The sequence below is a fragment of the Ahaetulla prasina genome, chromosome 7 (assembly GCF_028640845.1).
Source record: "Ahaetulla prasina isolate Xishuangbanna chromosome 7, ASM2864084v1, whole genome shotgun sequence".
Classification (NCBI taxonomy): Eukaryota; Metazoa; Chordata; class Lepidosauria; order Squamata; family Colubridae; genus Ahaetulla; species Ahaetulla prasina.
In genome coordinates, this window is record NC_080545.1 from 8,570,467 (window position 1) to 8,592,876 (window position 22,410).

Here is a 22,410-nt window from a genome sequence, read left to right on the forward strand (position 1 = left end):
CATCATCTCAGTGACATGAAGAATTGCATCCGACACCCCTTCTTTGTTGCAGGTGTCCTAACCACCCCCCCCAAAAAAAGGATGAGGAGTGAACCATGGAGGCTGGAATGATGGTGCGTGTGCAAACGGCGGATGAAAGAAAATAACCCCAATTTCATGGCCATCGCGAAACAAAGGGCGCCTGTTTTGGGCGTGGTTAAACAGCGGTAAGCGATATCCAATTTTCTTCCAGGCATTTAGCGGAGGAATTCTCTTCCGTTAACTTCCCGCCTCTTGCAGTGTTTTGTTTTTTTTCTTCCCTTCGGAGCGTTTCTTGAAAAAGTGTGCAAATTTCTTTGACGCGTGGATGTTTGTAGCTTTCCCGAGCGACCTCCCGTTTCTCCCTTTGAAATGGGTTCCCCTGGTGTGACTTTTCATGCACGCCCTCCTGAATTTTGTCAAGCGAGCCACGGTTTCTAATCAGCTGATGGCCAAATTCATGTTTTGAATCTTCTCACCAGAGAATTCTCCCACGTCTGGCTGAGCTATGTTTAGAAGGCAGCTTTTTCATTCGTTCATTCGCTCGTTCATTCATCCATTCATTCACTCAGTCATTCATGTTCTCTTCATCCCAGGATTCTTTCTTTCTCAGGCTTCTCCAGTAATGTTGATGTACAAAAAGCTGTTAACTGTTTGTGCTCATTCTAGTGAAGATTCACTTAACAACACTGCAAAGCAAAAAGAGACAGAGAGAAAACAGGGTTAGCACTCAAGAAACTCAAGTTTATATTTTTAGGTCAAACATCAAGGGTGAAATGCTACCGGTTCAGGCCAGTTCGCCTGAACCGGTAGTAAAAATGCTACCGGTTCCCCTGAATCGGTAGTAAAAAAGTGCTTTAAAAAAGTAAAAAAAAAGTTCCGACAATCACGCGGCACAGCTGATCGTTGGAACTTTTAAAAAACTTTTTTTAAAGCATTTTTTTTTACTACCGGTTCGGGGGAATAGGTAGTAAAAAAATGCTTTAAAAAAGTAAAAAAAAGTGCTTCTGTCGATCAGCTGTGACGATCAGCTGTGCCAAGCGATCGTAGGAACTTTTTTTTTTTACTACCAGTTCAGGTGAATAGGTAATAAAAAATGCTTTTAAAAAAAGTAAAAAAAGAGGTTCTGATGATCAGCTGTGACAATCAGCTGTGGTGAGCGATCGTGGAACTTTTTTTAACTTTTTTTTTTTTTAAATTACTACCTATTGTTGCCTGAACTGGTATTTTTGTGTAAAGTGTGATAGTTTGTTTTTGAGTTCTCTGTGACTCTGTGAGGTTCCTACTTCTTGCAGGGGCCATTTTGTGTGAAGTCCAGCTGCTTTTGCGTTATTTTTGTGTAAAGTGTGATAGTTCGGTTTTCTGGTCACATGACCACCAAGCCATGACCACCCAGTCACATGATCACCAAGCCATGACCACCAAGCCACGCCCACAAAACTGGTAGGGAAAATTTTTGAATTTCACCACTGTCAAACATGTTTCTGGAACATAATGCAAATTCTCTTTCAGCTTTAGGTAGGATAAATGGAGGTTTTCCTGGTTTTTTAGAACTGTTTTCTTCTTTGTATTTTATATAATAAAATAAAAATGATAAATGAGGTTGGGGGAGAACTGTTTTCTTCCTCTTTTCCATCCGTCTTGCTCCAAAGTCAGCTTTCAATGGCTCTAAAAATAAAAAGGCAAGCAACAGAAACCCCAAAGAATCAAGCTGTGGATTAAAAAGCACATATTTCGGGATTGCTGTTCCTGATGAGTGGCAGATGACCATCAGTTTAAGGCTGGACACTGGGAAGTTGTGTTACATTAGAACAGTTTAGTTGTATGTTAAGTTTAGCAGCAGTTGTATGTTAAGTTGAGGAACCAAACATGGAAATAACTTTGACCAAGTAAGTCTCCATTCTTTTACAGCAGTGGTTCTCAACCTTTATAGTGCTACGACCCCTTTAATACAATTCCCTACAATGTGGCGACCCCAACCGTAAAATCATTTTCGTTTTGAATTTATCGCGCCTAAATTCGTATTGGCTAGCGATCTGAACTGCCTGCGATTGCTTTGAGGATGGAGGCATTAAAGCGGAGACTCCTCCCCTATTAAGTTTATCACTAGCCAGATTAGGCTAGCAATTGGGAGTGATTGCAACTGGCTTGAGAGGGAGACATCAGAGCAAAGATTTCTCTCTTTTTTAATTCATCGCGCCTGAAGCCGAATTCGGCTAGCGATTTGTAGAGCCTGCAGCTGGCTTGTGGAGTCAACCATTGGAGCGCGATTCTTCGATTCGCAAGTATACTTCCCAAATTTCCAATGGTTTTAGGTGACCCCTGGCAAATCGTCATTCGACCCCCAACAGGGTCGCGACCCACAGGTTGAGAACCGCTGTTTTACAGCTTCCTACATCCCCTTCCATTCTGTTTAGAAGATTTTCTAGACCAGAATTTCTGTCAGGCACAAAGAATCAAGACCATATGTTACGTTCCAGTTAAGATGATTTATTGCTCGTACCTATACACAAGAGTCTCGTCCACTAACGGTCAATATTAAATTATATTAATGGAATACAAGGAGGTTGGAGTGAGACCATTTGTGGCAACATAATGACTTTAAGCTAATTCCTCCCTTGATTCAACACCCAGGCAGGTCTATGACAATTTGCCACCACCAACGCACCAATGCTAACGCCACCGCCAACTCTCTATCGCAACTCTCCACCGCCAACTCTCCACTGCAACTCTCCACTGCTAATGCTCCACCGCCAACTCTCCACTGCAACTCTCCACCACCAACTCTCCACCGCAACTCCTTACTGCAATTCACCACCGCCAACTCACCACCGCCAACTCTCCACCGCCAACTCTCCACCGCAGCTCTCTACCGCCGACGCTCCACCACCAACTCTCCACCGCAACTCTCCACCGCAACTGTTCTTTCCCCCCCACCTCAGTCCGGGAGACACGTGAACTGACTCAATTAGCCAGCAATTTAGTCCACGGCAGCTATCAGCTCTGGCAGCAAACCAGCGATCGTCTGCAAAGGTTTTCTTTATCTTCCCTGATGCCAGTGTCACAGAAGCTCGTTACTGGAACAACCAGGAAGTCAGGAACAAACAGCAATCCAGGCCAAATGCTCAGTCAAATAGTTCAGCTCAAGTTTCCACCAGTCAGTTTGTTTTGTCCGTCACGAAGTAGTAGAGCAGCCCCTCCTGCTTTCATACCCTGTGGGGTGTGGCTCCGTGACTCAGCACTCTCTAGGCCTGCCCGACCCTTCTTTTGTTGTTCCCGCCTCTCTTGTCTATGAAACCTGGGATCTAACCAGGACTGATTGTCCACAGCTGGGTCTGGAAGTGTTGCCTGGGCGGGGGGAGATACAGGAGACAGAGGCCTCATCACCTCCTCCACCTAGCCTGCCTCTGGCTCCTGGAGCTGAGCCAGAGAGGCCGGCCCTGCAGAGGGGAGCCCTGACGGCCCTTCTCCCTCACTCTCTGAGTCACTTTCTGGCAGGGGGCCAGGCCCCGGGGGGGAGGGGCTGGATCCACAACAGCAACTCTTCATCACAATTCACCACCGCCAACTCACCACCGCCAACTCTCCACTGCAACTCTCCACCGCCAACTCTCCACCGCAACTATTCTGTCCCCCCCACCTCAGTCCAGGAGACACGTGAACTGACTCAATTAGCCAGCAATTTAGTCCACAGCAGCTATCAGCTCTGGCAGCAAACCAGCGATCATCTGCAAAGGTTTTCTTTATCTTCCCTGATGCCAGTGTCACAGAAGCTCGTTACTGGAACAACCAGGAAGTCAGGAACAAACAGCAATCCAGGCCAAATGCTCAGTCAAATAGTTCAGCTCAAGTTTCCACCAGTCAGTTTGTTTTGTCCATCACAAAGTAGTAGAGCAGCCCCTCCTGCTTTTATACCCTGTGGGGTGTGGCTCCGTGACTCAGCACTCTCTAGGCGTGCCCCGACCCTTCTTTTGTTGTTCCCGCCTCTCTTGTCTACGAAACCTGGGATCTAACCAGGACTGATTGTCCACAGCTGGGTCTGGAAGTGTTGCCTGGGCGGGGGGAGATACAGGAGACAGAGGCCTCATCACCTCCTCCACCTAGCCTGCCTCTGGCTCCTGGAGCTGAGCCAGAGAGGTCGGCCCTGCAGAGGGGAGCCCTGATGGCCCTTCTCCCTCACTCTCTGAGTCACTTTCTGGCAGGGGGCCAGGCCCCCTTGGGGGAGGGGCTGGAGCCACAACAGCAACTCTTCATCACAATTCACCACCGCCAACTCACCACCGCCAACTCTCTACCGCCAACTCTCCACCACCAACTCTCCACCGCAACTCTTCACCACAATTCATCACCATCAACTCTCCACTGCCAACGCTCCACTGCCAATTCACCACCAACTCACCACCGCTATCTTGGCAAACCAGAGTTACACTAATATCAAATATCAAAGAAATGGCAGAATAAAATCATTAAAGAAAGGATGCAAAAGGAGAGACAGAATGAAATGCGAATGACAACAATTAAAATATTTTTTTTATTTATTTTAAATAATTAAACAGAATTGTTAAATTGTCCCACAGCGAGTTGGCTGCAGCGAGTTGTCCCATTTGGCCCCCAGGTTCTGCTTGTTCTTCCTGTACAATTTCTCAACCTTGGCAACTTAAAGAGGTTCATCTTCAACTCGTCAGTTGATGCCCGTCCATCTTAAAGTTGTCCAAGTTGAGAAATACTGTTCTAGGCCACCATAATAGGGAGGGAGGGGCCCGCTGCTAATTTCTTCCCTGCTCCAGCACAATCAGAATTCCACTAAATGCTATCTTGGATCCAGCCCAGGAAGCATGAAGATAAGAAGAAATTGGATTCTGAAACATGGTTACCTGGACTAGAGGTATGGTTTTTAGGCAGGGGTGAAATCTACTTACTATCTTACCGGTCCAGAAGTGCATGCGCCGTGCATCACATGCATGTGCAGACCTTCTGCACATGCACAAAACCTGTGCATGCGCAGAAGGTAAAAAACACATCACTTCCTGGTTAAACCCAGGAAGTAAGGACACCCGGGCAGGTTGGTGGAGCTTGCTTTGCCATCGCTACCGGATCACCGAACTACCAGCCACAATCGCTACCAGATTGTACCATCACTCTGCTAAACAAATAATTCCCTCAACACTGTCAGACTATTTACTGAATCTGCACTACTATTAATCGTTTCATAGTTCCCATCACCCATCTCCTTCCACTTATGACTGTATGACTGTAACTTGTTGCTGGCAATCCTTATGATTTATATTGATATATTGACCATCAATTGTGTTGTAAATGTTGTACCTTGATGAACGTATCTTTTCTTTTATGTACACTGAGAGCATATGCACCAAGACAAATTCCTTGTGTGTCCAATCACACGTGGCCAATAAAATTCTATTCTATTCTATTCTATTCTATTCTATTCTATTCTATTCTATTCTATTCTATTCTACCTGATTGTGCGATCCGGTCCGATCCAGGAGCATTTCACCCCTGGTTTTATAGTTTGTTTATGACTATATAAAACTACTATATGACTAGATATGGTTTTATGACTATAAAAGATGGTTACCTGGACTAGAGATCTACACTGTCTGATTGGCTCTGCAGCTAAACAAGACAGACACAGACTTCAACGGATAATTTTACGACCTTTTTCATCCCATTTTGCTAAGTGATTCAGTGCAGTGCTTAAACTCGTAACCACAGTTGTTAAATGAATTTGGTCTTCCCCGTTGATTTTGCTTATCAGAAGGTCGCAAAAGGGGATCACGTGACCCCCCCACCCCGGGTCTGCGACTGTCATCAATGTGAGTCAGTTGTCAAGCATCCGAAATATAAATCACGTGACCCTGGGGGATGCTGCAACGGTCGTAAGTGTGAAAAGTGGTCGTAGGTCACTTTTTGAACTTTGAACGGTCACTAAATCAAACAAAGTCAATGGGGAAGCCAGATTGTTGTGTCTTGTCCGCTCTCACCGCAGCCGGGGTCTGCTTATCTGCTCCCGAACACGGAGGAATGTATGCCTCCCGGCCCCAGTCCTGGCTTCATGACCAGACAAGCTGCAGAGGAGGGGGCACCTCCCGGTCCCAGCCCTGGCTCCATGCCCAAGCAGGCTGCAGAGGAGGGAGCATCCCCCGGCCCCAGCCCTGGCTCCATGCCCAGGCAAACGGAGCAGCTAGACCCCTCCCCCTCCTCCACAGCATGTGAGCCTGAGGAAAGTTTACTTCCAACAGCTGCTGATTGGAGTGACCCTCGCATCAGAAGACTGGATAGGCGGAGGCAACAGAAGGAAGGGAGGGGCAGGCCTTAATGAGTGCTGAGTCATGGAGCCACACCCCAAGGCCTATATAAAGGATCTGCTTTCTGGCAGTCTCTGAGTCAGGCAAAGTCGAACTTATCTTGCTGAAGTCACTTACTGGTCTCCTGGCTGCTCTGAGGACTTTGCTAGGACTTTGGGCAGAGCTGCAGAGGCAAGCCTGATTCGGATTTCCCTGACCCGGCCGTCAGCGGAGGAGTGGGACACGACACAGATTCACTTAACAACCATGTTGCTAACTTAACCACATTCACTTAGCAGCTACGGCAAGAACGCTCGTAAAATGGGGGGGTGGGAAGCTTACTGAGCCAATGTCTCACTTAGCAACAGAAATTTTGAGCTCTGTTGCGGTCGGAAGTCAAGGACTATCTGCAGTAATGGGGAAAAAAATAATGTTCCTGATTTTGCTCCTTGACCAGTACCGCCTCCTATTTTTACAACGGCAAAAAGATTACATTAGCATTTATTTGCTAAAAATAAGCCTCATTCATATGTAGTTCATTACAGAGTGCACGGCATTAAAATCCTAATTTGCTGCTCCCAGTTATGAAGAAGGTGTTTTAAAAGGCAAATTGTTCTATGTAGAAAATTCCCTTGCCGTAGTCACCCCGCAACGTTGCAGTTGCTACATCAGCCGGGCTGTGTTTTCAAGGGCGTTCGGATTTTTCAGTGAACCAGTGAATCAATCAAACGGAATAGAGCTGGAAGGGACCTTGGAGGTCTTCTAGTCACAACCCCCTTCTCAAGCAGGAGACCCTATACCAGTGATGGCTAACCTTTTTGCCATTGCATGCCAGAAGGGGGGCGGGGAGGGGAGTAACACACATGTGTTCCCACACCCATAATTCTGGGTGCCCCACTCCTGTGCATGTGCGCATGACACCCCCCCCCATGCTCCCCATGCTCCTGGCCCATGATGGCCTGGTAAGCCCGTTTTTCTCTCTCACCAGGCTCCAGAGCCTTTCTAGGAGTCTGGGGAGGCCCTCTGGAGGCCAGAAATGGCCTGTTTGCCAACTTCCGGTGGGACCGGAAGGCCCGCTTTTTGCTGTTCCCAACCTCCAGAGCCTTTCTAGACTCACCGGAAGTTCACAAGTGGGCAGTTTCTGGCCTTTGCAGGGGTGGGAAAGGCTGTTTTTGCCCTCCCCAGACTCCTAGAAAGGCTCTGGAGGTTGGGGACAGAAAAAAACAGGCCTTCCACACCACTACCTGAGACCTGTTTGACACATGGTTTCCTATTTCTGGTGGGCCCAGAAGGCCTGAAAATCAGCTGGCCGGCATGCGCATGCGCCCCGGAGCTGAGCTCATGTGCCCACCGATATGGCTACGCGTGCCACCTGTGGCACATGTACCAAAGGTTTGCCATCACGGCCCTATACCATTGGCTGTCCAGTCTCTTGTTAAAAACCTCCAGTGATGAACAGAGGTGGGATTCACATACTGTAGCAACCGGTTCACCCAGCACCAGAAATGTGAGCTTACATGTGTGCGGCATCACAAAACACGGCAATTCGCTCGCACGCACCGTCCTCACATGCATGCAACATCAAACAACACAGTAATTTGCTCGCACACACCGTCCATTCATGCACACAGCAATGTAGGATGGGATTGCACCCTGGCGGGTCCACCGACAGGTTGCCACTACCGGTTCGCCCCAACCGGTTCGAACCAGCTGAATACCATTTCTGGTGATGAAGCACCTACAACTCCTGGTGGCAAGCAGTTCCACTGGTTAATAGTCCTCACTGTTAGGGATTTTCTCTTTAATTCCAGGTTGCTTCTTGTTGTGTCTTGCCCACTCTCACCGCAGCCGGGGTCTTCTTATCTGTTTCCAAACGCTGAGGAATGTCCTAGTATGCCTCCCGGCCCCAGCCCTGGCTCCATGCCCAGACAGGCTGAGGAAGAGGGGGCACCTCCCGGCCCCAGCCCTGGCTCCATGCCCAGACAGGCTGCGGAGGAGGGAGCACCTCCCGGCCCCAGCCCTGGCTCCATGTCCAGGCAAGCGGGCAACTAGACCCTCCCTCCCCACAGCATGTGAGCCTGAGAGAGGTCAATTACCAACAGCTGCAGACTGGAGTGACCCTCGCTTCAGAAGAATTGATAGGCGGCGTCAGAAGGAAGGGAGGGGCAGGCCTGGATAAGTGCTGAGTCATGGAGCCACACCCCATGGCCTATATAAAGGATCTGCTTTCTGGCATTCTCTGAGTCAGGCAAAGTCTAAACATATCTTGCTGAAGTCACTTTCTGGTCTCCTGCCTGCCTTGAGGACTTTGCTAGGACTTTGGCAGAGCTGCAGAGGCACGCCTGATTCGGATTTCCCTGACCCGGCCGTCAGCGGAGGAGTGGGACACGACACTTCTCTCCTTGACTAGTTTCCATCCAAGGTTTCTCCTCTTGTCTTCTGGTGCTTTGGAAAATAAGTTAACCCCCCCATCCTCTTTGTAGCAACCTCTTAGATACTGGAAGACTGCTATCATGTCACCTCTAGTCCTTCTTTTCTCTAGACTGGCCATACCCAATTCTCGCAACCGTTCTTCATATGTTTTTGTCTCCAGGATCTTAAACATCTCTCCTCTGCACTTTTTCCAAAGTCTCAACAGCTTTTTTTGTAACGCGGTGACCAAAACTGCACTCAGTATTCCAAGTGTGGTCTTAAGAAGGATTTTACAAAGTGGTACTAATACTTTATGTGATTTTGATTCTGTGCCTCTGTTTATACATCCAAGGCTTGTATAATGTGGCTTCCTATTTGGCTTTAGTATTTTTGTATTTGATTCTATAATCCAGGGGTGAAATCCAGCAGGTTCCGACAGGTTCTGGACAACTGGTAGCAGAAATTTTGAGTAGTTCAGAGAACTGGCAAATACCAGCTCTGGCTGGACCCAGGAGTGGGGTGGGAATGGGGATTTTGCAGTATCCTTCCCCAGCCACACCCACCAAGCCATGCCCACAGAACCGGTAGTAAAAAAAAATTGGACTTCACCACTGCTAAAAGCTAACAAAATGTTTAAAGTTAAGAGCTCAACCTTGGCTGGCAAATGAAGGCCGCAGTATCGCTCGCTGCCACCAGATGGCACCTTTCTCCAAATGTTTACTGAGAAGTGAATTTTCAGCCACTCGGCTGTATTTTTTACAATTTAACATTTTCGCATCTTCTCCGGCGCAACATTCAAGAGGGCTTACAGATACTGTCTTTTTTGAAAGAAGCGTGCAATTATGCAGAGGCTCTTGGATTTTAGGCAATCGCGCTTTCCAGCCGATGGCTGCCGCTTCTATATTTAATTCATGTCTTCTACAGATCGGAAACGCAGCTTTGATGGATTAAATTTTACCCAGCCTATGGAAAAGTGATTTTTGATGAATTATAAGAAAACGTGGCTAGGCTGGGCTTTTGATTTCCCCAAAGTAAATTGAGTATCAGCTATTGGCTTCTGCACAAAAGCTTCATTTCCTGGAGAAGCTAGTTTGGGAATAGTGGGGTGTTAGCAAGTTTTCCGGTCATCCCTGGTGATCACTCTCTCCCTCTCCCCACCCCCCCATATCACGTCTGCACATCTTTTGGCACTGGGGAGAAGTCAGGCAAGCTTATGAAGGGGTCTCTATGGGAAATGGGGCTAAAAAAATCAAAATGGCAGTGTCAAATGCCCATCTTTGCTTTCTTTGAGGCTCGCTAGCAACTGCCATAACCAAGGGGGAAGGGAAGAGTAGAGTAGAGCAGAGTAGAATAAAGAGTAGAGTAGAGTAGAATAAAGTAGAGTAGAGTAAATAGAATAGAACAGAATAGAGTACATTACAGTAGAGTAGAATAGAGTAGAATAAAATAGAGTAAAGTAGAATAGAATAGTAGAATAGAAGTAGAATAGAGTAGAACAGAGTAGAGTAGAGTAGGGTAGGGTAGAATAGAGTAGAGTAGAGTAGAGCAGAGTAAAGTAGAACAGAATAAAATAGAGTAAAGTAGAATAGAATAGAATAGAATAGAATAGAATAGAATAAAGTAGAGTAGAATAAAGTAGAGTCGAATAGAGTAGAATAGAATAGAAAAGAGTAGAGTAGAGTAGAGTAGAGTAGAGTAGAATACAGTAGAGTAGAATAGAATAGAATAGAATAGAATGGAATAGAAGAGTAGAATAGAATAGAATAAAATAGAAAAGAATAAAGTAGAGTAGAATAGAGTCGAATAGAATAGAATAGAAAAGAAAAAAGAGTAGAGTAGAATAGAGTAGAATAGAATAGAACAGAATAGAAAATAATACAGTAGAGTAGAATAGAATAGAATAAAGTAGAGTAGAAGAGTAGAGTAGAGTAGAATAGAGTAGAATAGAATAGAATAGAATAGAATGGAATAGAAGAGTAGAATAGAATAGAATAAAATAGAAAAGAATAAAGTAGAGTAGAATAGAGTCGAATAGAATAGAACAGAAAGAAAAAGAGTAGAGCAGAATAGAATAGAATAGAATAGAATAGAAAATAATACAGTAGAGTAGAATAGAATAGAATAAAGTAGAGTAGAAGAGTAGAGTAGAGTAGAATAGAGTAGAATAGAATAGAATAGAATAGAATAGAATAGAATAGAATAAAGTAGAGTAGAATAAAGTAGAAAAGAATAGAAAAGAAAAGAATAAAGTAGGAGGAACAAATTAGAGTAGAATAGAATAGAGTAGAATAGAATGGAATAGAATAGAATAGAATAGAATAGAATAGAATAGAATAGAATAGAATAGAATAGAATAAAATAACAGAGTTGGAAGGAACCTTCTAGTCCAACCCCTCGGCTCAAGCAGGAAACCTTATATTATTCCAGACAAAATGGTTGTTCAGTCTTGTCTTGAGAACTTCCAGGGATGGAGGAATTGTGGGCGCAATTGTGATTGTAAGTCAAGGACTTCCCTGTGCAATCCATTCCTCAGGTTATCCTAAAATGCGAATTTCCTACAGCTCACTTATTTTTTTTTTCCCCCTTTCTTTTCGTCCCCCAGTTCTGCTCTTGCTAACCGCCTGTTTATCAGTTAACTGTCCTCTGGTGGCTTCGACAGAGACGGGCAGCAAGATAAATTTAATAAAAGAATTCTATCCGGGAGTTGCTTTTCCAACGGCAAAGGTGTTGCCGAAGCAAGGATTTCTGCCTAAACGAAGTAGAACATCCCCGCCCCCCAGTTTAGAAGTCCCACTAAAGTAAGCAATGTCCTTTTGAAATTGCAAATACAACCCTGTCCAAAACGCACGTCATTTGTTAATCTCCCTTAAACCGTGTTTAATATTAATAATTTCCTGCACTCTAAGCCAATGAAAGCTGGAACGCTGGTTGCAGGAAAGGCTGAGAGAGTTTCAGCGGGAGTTTCTTTGGCCAGCACTGAATACCTTTTAAACCAGGGTCTCCAACCTTGGCAACTTTAAGCCTGGAGGACTTCAACTCCCAGAATTCCCCAGCCAGCTTTGCTACAGCTCACTTATTCCCCAGCTAGCTTTACTGGCTGGGGAATTCTGGGAGTTGAAATCCTCCAGGCTTAAAGGTGCCAAGGTTGGAGACCCCCTGGTTTAAATCATTTAAAGGAGGAAAGACTTTTGCAGAATTCCTCACCTTTTCCTCCGAATGGCAAAACAGTTGCATAAATACATATATTACATTCCCTTGTTCCGAAGGGCGGGAGGGGAAAAAGAAAAAAAGAAAAGAGAGAGAGAGAGAGATTTATGTAACTTAAGCCAGATGGACAGGAATTTAAAAAAGCAAATTAATCACAATTAGGATCACAAACGAAGCATTAAAGAGTCAACACAATCCTCTTAATTGCTCAGTAAGGATTCCGGAATTGCTTGCTTTAATCTAAAAACCAAAACAAGAAAACAAGAAAACAAGGTAAGATCAAAGGCCCAGAGAACAGACAGAAATCGCATCCTGGACATAAACTGTTTCAACTCCTACCCTCAAAACGACGCTATAGAGCACTGCACACTAGAACAACTAGACACAAGAACAGTTTTTTCCCGAAGGCCATCACTCTGCTAAACAAATAATTCCCTCAACACTGTCAGACTATTTACTGAATCTGCACTACTATTAATCGTTTCATAGTTCCCATCACCAATCTCTTTCCACTTATGACTGTATGACTATAACTTGTTGCTGGCAATCCTTATGATTTATATGATATATTGACCATCAATTGTGTTGTAAATGTTGTACCTTGATGAACGTATCTTTTCTTTTATGTACACTGAGAGCATATGCACCAAGACAAATTCCTTGTGTGTCCAATCACACTTGGCCAATAAATTCTATTCTAAAAGCTCAAAGACCATAAACCACTAAACCTCCCAAGAAACAAACCGAGGTTACAACTAACCAAGTTCAACGGGTTGTGCGCATGCAGCTTTGGGCTTCGATTAAACCGATCGAGCGTTTTTTCGAGAACCCAGACAAGGTAGTTACATAAATAACTTGAACAGTCCCTGGGATACAAAAGAGAGATTTGCCTGTAAACAGATCCGTATTTTCATTTTTCAAACTTGGAAACATGCTGGCAAAGGGGGAGACACTGGCAGAGGACGGTCCTACCTCTTAACGGTGCCCAGTTTCGAGAACACCAATGTTGGAGACGCCAATAAAGGAGAATATTTGTAGCTCAGGTTTGAAATGTGGCGTCCTTGGTATTACCCAACTAGGTAACATCGTCAATGCTAGTACGGAGTGCGGTTCATGCTCAGTTTATATTATACTGTAGTGGTTTGTCCTATCAGTGTTGGTGGTCTTACAAGTTCTTTGGCTGGGCTGTTTACTGACGACTTGTTTGGCAATTCCTAGATTGGGATAGTATCAGGGGTGAAATCCAGCAGGTTCTGCCAGGTTCCGGGAGAACCGGTAGTGGAAATTTTGAGTAGTTCAGAGAACCGGCAAATGCCACCTCTGGCTGGCCCCAGAGTGGAGTGGGAATGGGGATTTTGCAATATCCTTCCCCTGCTACGCCCACCAAGCCACGCCCACGGAACCGGTCGTAAAAAAAAATTGGATTTCACCACTGGTTTGTATGCTCCGCAATCAAATAAATATCAAGAAAGTGCCAAACAAGCCAACAGTAAGCAGCCCAAACGAAGAACTTCTACGACCAACCGGAGGGCAAGTCACTAGAATATACCCTGAGAGCAAGCCGCACTTCTTACTAGCACTGATGATGCTACCTAGTTGGGTAATGACACGTCTGCAGGAAAACAACCAAGCTCAGAGACCGCCAAGGACCCCATAGTCCTCCTCCTTCTCTTCCTCCTCCTCCTTTCTACAAACCCTACTCCCTTCTAGCACTGATGATGTTACCTAGCTTGGCAATGAAACATCTGCAAGAAAACAAAGACCATCAAGGACACCACAGTTGTCGTCCTCCTCCTCCTCCTCCTCCTCCTCCTCCTCCTCCTCCTCCTCCTCCTCCTCCTCCTCCTCCTCCTCCATCTCCATCATTCCACAAACCCTACTCCCTTCTAGCACTGATGATATTACATAGTTTGGTAATGAAACATCTGCAAGAAAACAATCAAGTTCAGAGACCACCAAGGACAACACAGACCTCCTCCTCCTCCTCCTCCTCCATCTCCATCATTCCACAAACCCTACTCCCTTCTAGCACTGATGATATTACATAGTTTGGTAATGAAACATCTGCAAGAAAACAATCAAGTTCAGAGACCACCAAGGACAACACAGACCTCCTCCTCCTCCTCCTCCTCCTCCTCCTCCTCCTCCTCCTCCTCCTCCATCATCATCATCCCACAAGCCCTACTCCCATCTATCTTCTCCTCCTCCTCCATTTCCATCATTCCACAAACCCTACTCCCTTCTAGCACTGATGATATTACATAGTTTGGTAATGAAACATCTGCAAGAAAACAACCAAGCTCAGAGACCATCAAGGACACCACAGTCGTCGTCCTCCTCCTCCTCCTCCTCCTCCTCCTCCTCCTCCTCCTCCTCCTCCTCCTCCTCCTCCTCCATCATCATCCCACAAGCCCTACTCCCATCTAGCACTGATGATATTACCTAGTCTGGAAATGAAATGTCTGCAGGAAAACAACCAAGCTCAGAAACCACTAAGGATACCACAGACCATCTCCTCCTCCTCCTCCTCCTCCTCCATCATTCCACAAACCTTACTCCCTTCTAGTGCTGGTGATATCACCTAGTCTGGTAATGACACGTCCGCAGGAAAACAACCAAGCTCAGAGACCACTGAGGACCCCTCATTTTATTACTCCTTTCATAGCAAGACGCTCTGGTGCCTTCTAGGGTCTCCGCTTAGAAACATTTTGAAATGGCGCTGATTCCCATCACGGTCTCGGATCTGGAATCTAAACATTTCGTTTAATAAACAAGTTTTCTAAGTTTGATCCCGGACCAACATGTTGCCTGGCTTTTAAATACCAAAACCCTGACTGTTATTTTCACACCTCTGTTCTTTGTCTTGATTGTTACCTCAGAGTTGTTGTTTTTTTTTAAAAAAAAATCTCTTGTGTCCTAGTTCACACAAGCCTATTTTTGTCCCATCCTTTAGATGTTAGTGCCATTTTTTTTCTTCTTCTCATTTCTCCTTCTTTCCATCGGACAAATGACTCATGCCGGCTGATATCTGATATTCTCAGATGTTCTCTCTGCATATTTTAGAAATTCTCTCTCCCCCCCCCATCTCTCTCTCTTTTGTGGCCATGTTTTAAACTTTCTCTGCTATTCCTGCAGAATCTAGAAAATTCTAGATCTCAACAGAATTTACATGTAGTTCTTCGACTTACAACAATTCGCTCAGTGACCGTTCGAAGTTACAACGGCACTGAAAAAGGGGACTTATGGCCGTTTTTCACACTTACGACCGTTGCACCCTCCCGGGGGGAGGGGTTTCACATGATTTACATGCATGTTGGAAGCCAGCTGGGGAGGCTGCAAATGGCGACCACCTGACCCCCCCCTCCCGGGAGGCCTACAACTGTTGCCATTACACAAAGTTTGCAAGTGTGGGTCCAAATTTGGATCACGTGATTCTGGCATTGCTGCGATGGTCATATGGGTGAGGACCAGACGTGAGTCCCTCTCTCTTTTTTTAGTTTGAATCTCTAGTGCGGCGTAACGGGGTGAGCTCCCGTGACTTGTCCCAGCTTCTGCCAACCTAGCAGTTCGAAAGCCCGTAAAAAATGCAAGTAGAAAAATAGGGACCACTTTTGGTGGGAAGGAAACAGCGTTCCGTGTGCCTTTGGCGTTGAGTCATGCTGGCCACGTGACCACGGAGACGTCTTTGGACAGCGCTGGCTCTTTGGCTTTGAAACGGAGATGAGCACCGCCCCCTAGAGTCAGGAACGACTAGCACATATGTGCAACGTGAACATTTAATGTTACCTTCACTTTAAGAAGTGGCAACATACTACAAGCAAGGAATCAGCCAAGCCAAGATCAGTCCAATCTAAACCACTTTCACAAAACAGCAAAATGAGCCTCTCTATGTGGAAACGTCCCTGGCCCAGATGAGGCTGTAAACTTTTACAGCCTTCCAAAGTTGATTTTAGCATCTGAGCTTCTCAGCTTAATATGCTCACTGACAGCAATTAGCGCATCGCGTTTCCTATAAATGGCAACCCTGATGCTCTTTTGAAATGTTTGTGTTGCGGGGTGCGAATCAGGAGATGCAAATTGAACATTGCAGGGTGAGCTTTCGGAATCAGGTACGCGACAGGTTTGCGAGGCGTCAACAACAACAACAGAAAAGGTCACTCGCAAACTATTTCGTGCATCTGGCAGAAATAACCGGAGGTGTTGAGTGTGTGAACGCAACTGATGGTTCTAACGTGAGAAGAAGAAAAAAAAAGAAAAAGAAACCGGACGGTGTTAGGAACAGCAGACTCCTCGCTCTGGAAATTGCAGAATGATAGATTTGAGGGTAGCAGTTCGTTCTCCAAGCTTGTGAGTTGTTTTCCTAATGTTTCGTCACCTGGCTAGGTAACATCTTCAGCAGAGTTTAGGGGATGTCCCTGTTGGTGTTGTTCTGTTTATAAGGTCTTCAGGTGTGGGTGTATCAGGGGAGGGTCTTGTGATGGATCAGGTGTGACTCATCAGTGAGTCTTGTGATGGGGAGGTTACATCAGGTGAGGGTCATTGGCAGAGTGGGGGGCTTGCATGGGTTGGTCGAGGATCGTTAATGTCTCTGGTTGGCTGTGTGGTTGATTTGGATTCTGAGGGGTTTTGCAGGCTGGTTGTGGGTCAGTGTGACTGTTGATGGGATTGCTTGTGGAGAGCCAGGCTAGGTAACATCTTCAGCGGAGTTTACTGAGTGTCAGTGTTGGCGTTCTTCTGCTGATAAGGTCTTCATGTGTGGGTGTGTCAGGTGAGGGTCTTGTGATGGATCAGGTGTGACTCATCAGTGAGTCTTGTGATGGGGAGGTTACATCAGGTGAGGATCATGGGGGTTTGTGAAGTGCTAGTTGGGGGCAGGGGTGATATTCACTTACTTTCCCTACTGGTTCGCAAATGCACGCCCGCGCACATCCACGCATGTGCCCTGCCTTCCGTGCATGTGCTTTGCTGGTGCACGTGCCTTCCGTGCATGCACCCGGCCTCAAAAATGTGCCCGAATAGGATGGCAGAGAGCTAAGGTTGGTGTGCGGGCCCACCCATGATTTCTGCTACCGGTTCAGGTGAACCGGTCCGAACAAACTTGTTGTGCCTCGCTCGCCCCCCTCTCCGCAGCCGGGCCCCTCTCATCTCTTGCCAGACACTGATAGTACAGAAGACTGTCCTGGCATGCCTCCAGCCCCCAGTCCTGGCACCATGCCCGGACAGTCCGAGCAAGACGAATGGCCTGACATGCCTCCAGCCCCCAGTCCTGGCACCATGCCCGGAGCAGCTGGGCCCCTCCCCCACAGTATGTGAGCCTGGGGAATGTGAAGCCAGTCATGAGCTGGAATTGCCGACAGCTGGAGGCTGGAGGGACCCACGCTTCCGGAGAGTGGAGAGGCGACGTCAGCAAAAGGAAGGGAGGGGCAGGCCTGGATAAGTGCTGAGTCATGGAGCCACACCCCATGGCCTATATAAAGGATCTGCTTTCTGGCATTCTTTGAGTCAGGCAAAGTCTAACTTGGATTGCTGAAGTCACATCCTGGTCTCCTGCCTGCCCTGAGAACTCTGACAGAACTTTGGCAAAGCTGCAGAGGCTTTGCAGCCACGCTTGATACAGACTTCCCCGACCCGGCCGTCAGAGGAGGAGTGGGACACAACAAAACTGGTCTGAACCAGCTGAATACTACCTTTGGTTGGGGTGGCTTGCTTGGGTTGGTTGAGGGTCGTTGCTGTCTCTTGTTGGCTGTGTGGTTGATTTGGATTCTGAGGGGCTGGTTGTAGGTCAATGTGTCCGTTGATGGGATTGCTTGTGGAGGGCCAGGCTAGGTAGCATCTTCAGTGGGGTTTAGGGACTGTCAGTGTTGATGTTCTTCCGTTGATAAGGTCTTCAGGTGTGAGTGTGTCAAGTGAGGCTCTTGTGATGGGTCAGGTGTGAGTCATCAATGGGAGTCTTGTGATGGTCCTGTGATGGGGAGGTTACATCAGGTCAGGGTCATTGGGGAGGTGAAGTACTGGTTAGAGGGCTTGCGTGGGTTGGTTGAGGGTTGGTGCTGTCTCTCGTTGGCTGTGGGGTTAATTTGGATTCTGAGGGGCTCTATTGTGACCCAGGCCCAAATAGGTAGTAGGAAACTCAGTCCATGAAAAAACAAACGTTATTCGAACAGCTGAGAATTACTTCATTCCCAGCGTCGTTCAAATCAAATTAAAACAAATGCCTCCCAACACAAATTCCTCAGTCCTATCGCAAACCTTGGTCCAATTAGGCAAACTGCCAAAGGCTGTTCAGAAGTCACAAAAATAAATGCAAGACATAGACGAAGCAGAAGAAGAAGCTACCAACGTTGTTTTCCGGCAAAGCCCAAACACCATTACTGCTCTGTTTTAAGCCTTATGAGAGGGGCCAATCTCTCTTGGCCCTACTCCTGAATTGTCTTCTATGCTTGAGCTGCTCTTGCCTTCTGGCAGCTCTTCTCATGCATGTATTAGGAACAGGCTCCTCCTGTTCTTCTGCCTCAGTACTACCAGTCTCTGGAGGCTCTGGAGTCCGCACCTCACTCCCCGATGGCCCTGGCCTCACCTCAGCCTCATCGTTGTCCGACTCCGTTGCCAGCTCTGCAGGCTGCTGGCGGACCACAACAGGCTCGTAGGCCGGTTGTAGGTCAATGTGTCTGTTGATAAGATTGCTTGTGGAGGGCCTGGCTTCAGTGAACTCACGAGTATGGTGGGTGGTTAGCGTGGCCAATGATTTTTGTGTCGCTCAATCGAACTGGTGCTGTTTGGTGTCAGTGTGGGTAGAGATTAAGGATTTGGAATTGTGGCATCACAAAACCTCCATCATAAGACCTGGTAACGAAACGTTCGGGGAACCAACCCACAAAAGTTCGGAGAACGAACCTTCACCCTCATTCCATACTTAACTACAGACATTCGCCACGATTGCAAATGGTAGATTTGCTAGGTCGATTTGGGGATTGGGGTAAACTATGACTGCTTTAGCATCTGACAGCTTACCAATGCCTCCATTTTTTAAAAACAACAACAACAACTTGTTTTAGTGTTTAAGGGAATGGTTTCTGGTTCTTCAGATCTCAAGGTGTGATGGTATGTGAAGATGACCTTGGAAGACCAGTCTGCCTAAGCAGAAGATAAGAGGATGCTAAGCCTACATATGCACAACGGGTAGAAGAAGCAGCTCAGAGAGTTTAACCAAGTCCCTAAGTTTGCAGACTATAAAGGTGGGACAGGAGGAAAATTGTTCCTTCACCTTGGCAAGATTCTGTTTACAGTACATTTACAATAAAATAGATTTAGCTTATCTGATGATATTTCCTGTCTGGTCTACTTAATAAGGCTGACACAAAATAAGTGCCTGCTAAGAGCATTCCTCACTAGAGGTAGTCCTCGACCACAGTTGAGCCCCAACATTTCTGTTGCTAAGTGAGACATTTGTGAAGTAGTGAGTTTTGCCCCGTTTTACGACTTTTCTTGCCAACTTTGTTAAGCGAAACACTGCAATTGTTAATTCTTAGTAACACGGCTGTTAAGTGAATCTCGCTCCCCGCCCCCCATTGACTTGGCTTCTCAGAAGGTCACAAAAAGGGACTGTGGCAACCGTCATAAATATGAACCAGTTGACAAGAGTCTGAATTTTGATCACGTGATTGTAGGGATGCTGCAATGGTCATAAGTGTGAAAAATGATCACTTTTTCCAGTGCTGTTGCAACGTCAAACGGTCACTAAATGAACTGTTGTAAGTTGAGGACTATGTCAATGCATCAGTGTTCTTGCCTGACATCCTTTTTGTGATCACCAAAGTCCCAAAAAGGTTTTGAAGATACTACCCATCCAATTTCAGCCCTAAATGCTACTTCTGATCATCTAAGAATATAGCCAGGTTAAAAAGTCAGGTATATAAAATGCAAAAATCAAATCCAAAAGCACACAGAGATAACTGATTCAGCTGGATTCATTAACTTCTTTATATACAAGAATATATATACAATACCAACAGCAGAGAACAGTTTCATTTCAGCAGAGCAGATCAGCAGGCAAGTTCACCCACACTGGTTTCAGTTTCAATTCTCTGCCAAGATTCAGAAGCTGCAGACTAAGACACGCCGTGGCTCTAGTCTGTCTCAGCTCCCTGACTTAGTTGCTATCCCTATTCATCGGCTGACCTTGTTACCATGTCCTATTCTAGTTGATGAAAATACTCTGACAGACTCAAGGCTAAAACATATGAAGAACGGTTTCCGGAATTGGGTAGGTCTAGTTTAAGAAAGGTTAAGGGTGACATAATACCCTGTTTTTCCCAAAATAAGACATCCCCTGATAATAAGCCCCGTCAGGCTTTTGAGTGCATGGCAATAAGGCTGAGCACTCCTTTCAGGGTTCAAAAAAATATAAGACAGGATCTTATTTTCAGGGAAACACGGTAGTAGTCTTCCAATATTTGGTGGGCTGCCACAAAGAGGGGCCAAGCTATTCTTCAAAGCCCAGAAAGCAGGACAAGAACCACTGGATGGAAACTGATCTTGCAGAGACACAACCTAGAACTAAGGAGAAATTTCCTGACAGTTAGAACAATCAATCAGTGGAACAACTTGCCTCCAGAAGTTGTGAATGCTCCAACACTGGAGTTTTCAAGAAGAGACTGGACAGTCACTTGTCTGGAACGCTATAGGATTTTCTGCTTGAGTAGGGGTTGGAGTAGACATTGGAGGAGAAGGAGTAGATCCCTTCCAACTCTGTTGTTCAGTAATGTACAGCTGGGAGAGTTGGACCATAAGCAAGGCTGAGCACTGAAGAATTGGTAGTTTCAAGTTATTGCTATTGGGGAAGACTCTTGAAAGTCTCTTGGACGACAAGAAGATCAAATCTGTCCATCCTAATGGGAAAACAGCCCTGACTGTTCTTTAAGAAGGACAGAAACTGAAGCTGATGGTCGAAGACTTTGGCTATAAAATGCGAAGAGAGGACTCCTTGGAGAAGACCTTGAAGTTGGAAAAGACGGAAGGCAAAAGGAGAAGGGGATGGCAGAGGAGGAGATGGTTAGATAGATTCATTGATGGGATGGGGTGGAGTGGAGTGGAGTGGAGTGGGATGGAATGGAATGGAATGGAATGGAATAGAATAGAATAGAATAGAATAGAATAGAATAGAATAGAAAATATGGAGTGCAGTGGAATGGAATGGAATAGAAATAAATAGAACAGAATAGAAAATATGGAGTTGAGTAAAATGGAATGGAATGGAATGGAATAGAATAGAATAGAATAGAATAGAATAGAATAGAATAGAATAGAATAGAATGTTGAAATGGAACAGAACAGAACAGAACGGAATGGAATAGAATAGAAAATTGCAATGGAATGGAGTGAAGTGGAGTGGAGTAGAATAGAGTGACTAGGTGAACTGACTAGATAGCTCAATGGCTAAGACATTGAGCTTGTCGATCAGAAAGGTCGCCAGTTTGACAGTTCGTATCCCTAGTACAGGTCTCCTCTGTGAGCAGAGGGTTGGACTAGATGACCTCCAAGGTCCCTTCCAACTCTGTTACTGTTAAAAGAGTAGAGTAGAGTAGAGAGTAGAGTAGAAAAATGGAATGGAATGGAATAGAGTAGAGTTCTTTATTGGCCAAGTGTGATGGGGCACACAAGGAATTTATTTCCAGTGCCTAAGCTCTCAGCGTACACACAGACAACCATGAAGTGATCGATCATTAATCAGAGTTACAATGAACATGAACTTGGGTAAATTCCAGGAGACCATGCTTGCAGGAGGCTTGGTGTGCCTCGATCCATGATGTCACAAAGAGTTGGACATGACTTAACGACTGAACAACAACATAGGCTAGGAAGTGTGGGGGCGGTTTCCTTGCCTTCCTGCGAAATATCAAAAATCCTATATTGAGGATTCATCTATTGAATTCCGGGAATTTCCCCCCTGCAGTCCCAAATTAACACCCAATAGGGGAATGAACGACTTAAAAATACTCCTACATCTCCGGATTAAAAAAAGATGCACTAAGAGCTACATGTTGTTGTGTGGTGGGTTGTGTTTTTTTTTGACACATCCTCCAGAAAAATTCTTTGCTGTCTATGTGGCAACTTTTAATACCGCAGTTAACATTTTATTGCATTTTATTTTGGGAACCTCTCCCACCCGGTCAAATCTGCTGGGAGTGCACCTTTTTAAAAGAAATATCAGGGCTCGCGTATTAATTAGAAACAATTTAAGAGGTTGCTGTTGCCAGCCCGAGCAGCAATTCCTGAAATGTTTAGATCTAAGATAAGCTATTGTCAAGGGAAAAAGAGCGATGGGTTGCATAAGACCTCTTTGATCTTGCAACTTCTGTTTAATAGCTCGGAGGTCTTTTTTTTTTTCCCCTGGCAGAAATGTTTGAAGGAAGAAAAAAAAAAACGTGATGATTAACACGGTACCGTTCTTAAGTTAGCTAAGATATTG

General features: G+C 45.7%; 1 protein-coding gene across 1 annotated transcript in view; it reads right to left on the reverse strand.

Moving 5' to 3' along the window:
* Positions 1-585: 585 nt before the first annotated feature.
* The window catches only part of LHFPL3 (LHFPL tetraspan subfamily member 3), a 257,808-nt gene continuing 235,983 nt past the window's right edge, over positions 586-22,410 (reverse strand). Inside the window, exon 3 of the mRNA XM_058190492.1 lies at positions 586-707. Within this exon, the coding sequence (XP_058046475.1) occupies positions 679-707 (29 nt within the window). The 3' untranslated portion in view covers positions 586-678. The remainder of the gene's footprint in view (positions 708-22,410) is intronic.